This window comes from Pyrus communis, chromosome 15 (genome assembly GCF_041283825.1).
Source record: "Pyrus communis isolate YQ-2024b chromosome 15, ASM4128382v1, whole genome shotgun sequence".
In the NCBI taxonomy this organism is placed as follows: domain Eukaryota; kingdom Viridiplantae; phylum Streptophyta; class Magnoliopsida; order Rosales; family Rosaceae; genus Pyrus; species Pyrus communis.
In genome coordinates, this window is record NC_142579.1 from 1916736 (window position 1) to 1921185 (window position 4450).

General features: G+C 42.2%; 1 protein-coding gene across 3 annotated transcripts; it reads left to right on the plus strand.

The window, feature by feature from the left end:
- Positions 1–1034: 1034 nt before the first annotated feature.
- LOC137711660 (uncharacterized) lies at positions 1035–3505 on the plus strand. Of its 3 annotated transcripts, XM_088685825.1 has the most exons (3): positions 1035–1338; positions 1378–1444; positions 1565–3505. In XM_088685825.1, the coding sequence occupies exons 1-3, from the start codon at positions 1035–1037 to the stop codon at positions 3219–3221; spliced, it is 2028 nt and encodes a 675-aa protein (XP_088541951.1). In that variant the 3' UTR covers positions 3222–3505. The 3 variants fall into 3 exon arrangements, with proteins under 3 accessions (XP_088541951.1, XP_088541950.1, XP_068307020.2); XM_088685824.1 differs by having other exon boundaries at positions 1035–1444; XM_068450919.2 differs by having other exon boundaries at positions 1035–3505.
- Positions 3506–4450: the final 945 nt, after the last annotated feature.

Consider the following 4450-nt stretch of genomic DNA (forward strand, 5'->3'; position numbering starts at 1 on the left):
CACTGCGTGAAAAAGAACCTAAAGCCACACGCAATCTTGTCACAACTTGATAAACCATATCTTTAAACCATTGAAGGCGGCACTAATTATCATCCGATCACTTGAGCTTCAACGTGAAAAAGGAAGAATATGTTTTGTGTTTCACACCCGAGTTCACCCCTCTGTCATTTAGATTAAGTAAAATAATATATATCGTTGGAACAGAACAAAAAGAAAGAGTAATGTCTTGTGTACCATATTTATTTGATGCACGAGTGAGTTTCATTTCTTACAACAATTTGGTCTACGCTACAGTCTGTTAACATGGTATAAGTCTCTAAATTTGCTGAAGTGAATCTCTTTTATATTCGAGATATATACTGCAATTCGATGGACTAATATATAATTTGTGCGTGAATAACTTTACAACGGATTGTTTGTTTTACTAAATCATTAGCTCAATATTTTTATAGCATTAACGTAAAATATTTGAGTCAATATTTCTAGTTTATGGAAGAGAAAACTTGAAAATTATTTGTGCATATATAGTCGGCTATATGGACGAATATAGAAGGCCATTTAGGTCGAACTGATTTCGAAAAGAAAGTACCATTGTTTTCTCCAACTTGTTTAAAAGACACCGTGCAAAAGCAACTCGCTATATTTTCTATTTGTCTTGTCCTTTCTAAAGTTAAAACATTATCTTCTAATATAATATCGATCAGTGATGCTGGAGTACCAGGTCACTGATTGCATGTGAGTTGTGAACACTCAATCGTGTAACTTAGCTTTCCTACAGGTCCCCTGCGTGGCATGAACGTAAAAGTTGTCAAACATTTCAACTCAAATAGGACCCTAAATGGACCCCTCCTCATATAAAAATTGTACAAAGATAACAGAAACCAAACCATACAAAATTCAACGAGTCCACACATTTCAGTAAAAAAATCCAAGTGCATGGTGACATGTGTCATGACCTCAGTGTTGCCCCATCACTATAAAAAGCCACTCACTTCTACTAGTTTCGAACCATCCCAGAACATAAGAGTCTAAAGATGTCTCCCAATTACTTGCTAGTTTTTCTTGTCGGAGTGGTGGTTTTCACCACTTCAACTCCTTCTCTTGCCCTGAAACCCCCAATTCCCAAGCCTCCTCCTTCCCACAACCCACCAAATCACAAGACTCCAACCCCACTTAACAAGGAAGAGCCTTTCCCATTCCCAGAGAAGAAGCCCCCAACCCAACATAACGAGCCCCTCAAGGGCAAAGGAGAGAAGCCTCCACCCAAGCACAAGCCACCACACAATGAACACCACTTGCTAGAGGTGGAAGGCAAAATTCCCGAGGGACAAAAGCCACCTCAAGAGCACAATCAGCCTCCAAAGGGACAAAAGCCACCCCAAGAGCACACTGAGGATCCAGAGTTTGTGAAGCCACCACCAGAGCACAAACCAGGACAACCAGGTGATGAACCACCGAAGAAAGGAGAGAAGCCACCGCCCGAGCACAAACCAGGACACCCAGGTGATCAGGAATCCCAAAAAGGAGAAAAGCCACCACCGAAGAACAAGGGAAGCCCAGGTCATGATGAACCTCCCAAGGGTAAGAAGCCACCACCGGAGCACAAGCCGCCTCACAATGAACAAAACACCGGACGTCGTTTATTAGAGGCAGAGTCATTGGATGGGAAATTGCCTCCTAAGGGAAAGAAGCCACCACCGGAGCACAAGCCGCCTCACAATGAACAAAACAACGGACGTCGTTTATTAGAGGCAGAGTCATTGGATGAGAAATTGCCTCCTAAGGGAAAGAAGCCACCACCTCCTAAGGGAAAGAAGCCACCACCGGAGCACAAGCCGCCTCACAATGAACAAAACAATGGACGTCGTTTATTAGAGGCAGAGTCATTGGATGGGAAATTGCCTCCTAAGGGAAAGAAGCCACCACCGGAGCACAAGCCACCTCACAATGAACAAAACAACGGACGTCGTTTATTAGAGGCAGAGTCATTGGATGAGAAATTGCCTCCTAAGGGAAAGAAGCCACCACCTCCTAAGGGAAAGAAGCCACCACCGGAGCACAAGCCGCCTCACAATGAACAAAACAACGGGCGTCGTTTATTAGAGGCAGAGTCATTGGATGAGAAATTGCCTCCTAAGGGAAAGAAGCCACCACCTCCTAAGGGAAAGAAGCCACCACCGGAGCACAAGCCGCCTCAAAATGAACAAAACAACGGACGTCGTTTATTAGAGGCAGAGTCATTGGATGAGAAATTGCCTCCTAAGTTAGAGGCAGAGTCATTGGATGAGAAATTGCCTCCTAAGGGAAAGAAGCCACCACCTCCTAAGGGAAAGAAGCCACCACCGGAGCACAAGCCGCCTCACAATGAACAAAACAACGGACGTCGTTTATTAGAGGCAGAGTCATTGGATGGGAAATTGCCTCCTAAGGGAAAGAAGCCACCACCAGAGCACAAGCCGCCTCACAATGAACAAAACACCGGACGTCGTTTATTAGAGGCAGAGTCATTGGATGGGAAATTGCCTCCTAAGGGAAAGAAGCCACCACCTCCTAAGGGAAAGAAGCCACCACCGGAGCACAAGCCGCCTCACAATGAACAAAACAACGGACGTCGTTTATTAGAGGCAGAGTCATTGGATGGGAAATTGCCTCCTAAGGGAAAGAAGCCACCACCGGAGCACAAGCCGCCTCACAATGAACAAAACAATGGACGTCGTTTATTAGAGGCAGAGTCATTGGATGAGAAATTGCCTCCTAAGGGAAAGAAGCCACCACCTCCTAAGGGAAAGAAGCCACCACCGGAGCACAAGCCACCTCACAATGAACCAAACACCGGACGTCGTTTATTAGAGGCAGAGTCATTGGATGGGAAATTGCCTCCTAAGGAAAAGAAGCCAAAGCCACCTCCAATAGGCAAGCCACCAACCCCACTTGAACATAATGACGACGGAGATCACAAGCCATTCCCTGAACACGACCCAAAACCAAAGCCAGTTGAGCAGCCTCCAAAGGGTAAGGGAGATAAGCCACCGAAGGGTAAGGGAGATGAGCCACCTCATCATGATCGTCATCTTGAAGAGAATGTGGTGGAGGAGGGAAGAGACTCAGATCACAAGCCACCTCGGAAACTAAAACCCCCAACTGGTACTGGGAAGAAGCCCCCAACTCGCCCTGTCAAGCCACCTCAAAAACCACCACACAAGCCTCCATTTCCCAACTGATGATGCATGCATGCATGGATGACTAGCTTGCTAGCTCGGTTCCATATATTATTATGTAGAATAAGAGTGATCATCTATTACAACTATTACGTACGAACGTAGTTGCATGCATGCCACTATTTGTACTACTTGGTACCATCGTGGTATTTAGCGCTCGGCTAGCTAGCAATTGAGGATTAGTTCAGAGATATAGAGTTGTACGCTCTTCTCATGTATAGCATCCAGTGTCATCTGTGATCTGATTATAAATATTTATATATGAACTATGCACTCTTTTCGTTTTATTTCATTCTCATTCGGTGTAGCTAATTAAAATTGTTCAGAAATTTGGCCTTCTGTGATGGACTATCAGTGAAAAATAAAATTTTGCATGTGTTAAATATTTTAGCTAATAGAGTGTTGGGTTTTTACATATAGGTTTTGGGTTCAAAACTTAATTTTTTGTAAATTATTGTAGTAGTTTCAAACTCTCAAGCTCTCCTTAATAAATATATATGTATGTGTGTGTGTGTATCAAAAAAAAAAAAAAAAAAAAAAAAAAAGAACTTTGAGGTTTAACCATAAAACCAATTGGCAATGTGGGAAGTAACCCAATTACTTATAAGTACATGCAAGGTTCCTCTTCTTTTTGATGTGAGATTCACTCTCAACACGCCTCTTCACGTGTGGTTAATTTTTAAGTCTAACACGTGGACAACACCAATCGCTTAATATGGGGAGCATGTAGCTGTTGGGCTTCACACGTGGGACAATCTTGTTCTGATACCATGAACAAAATTGAGGTTCCATCAAAAAACTAATTGGCAATATGAGGAGTTGCCTAATTACTTATAAGTACATGCAATGTCTATCAATTTTCACGTGTGAGATTCATTCTCAATAGTAACACCAATAAAGAATAATAAACTATTGCTTTTTATTTTTGTTTTTATTTCTAATTTTTATGTTTAAATGATAATAACTTGACGATATTGCCAAATAACAACCTTGTCTTGGCCAAAGCTCGAACAATTATTCTACTGTAGATTGATACTTGGTGCTAGTAAATGTGGGAATAAAATAAAATAATTAATTTTTTTTTAAGTAAGCAATAGCGTTAGTGGGTTAAATAGTAAGTTGTTAGAGGGGAGGATAATTGATGTGGATCAAATCCGCACATGGCATTAGCATGGTTGCTTTCCACCACTACGTTAAAGTGGTATCTGCAAAAATCATACAAATTAGGTATG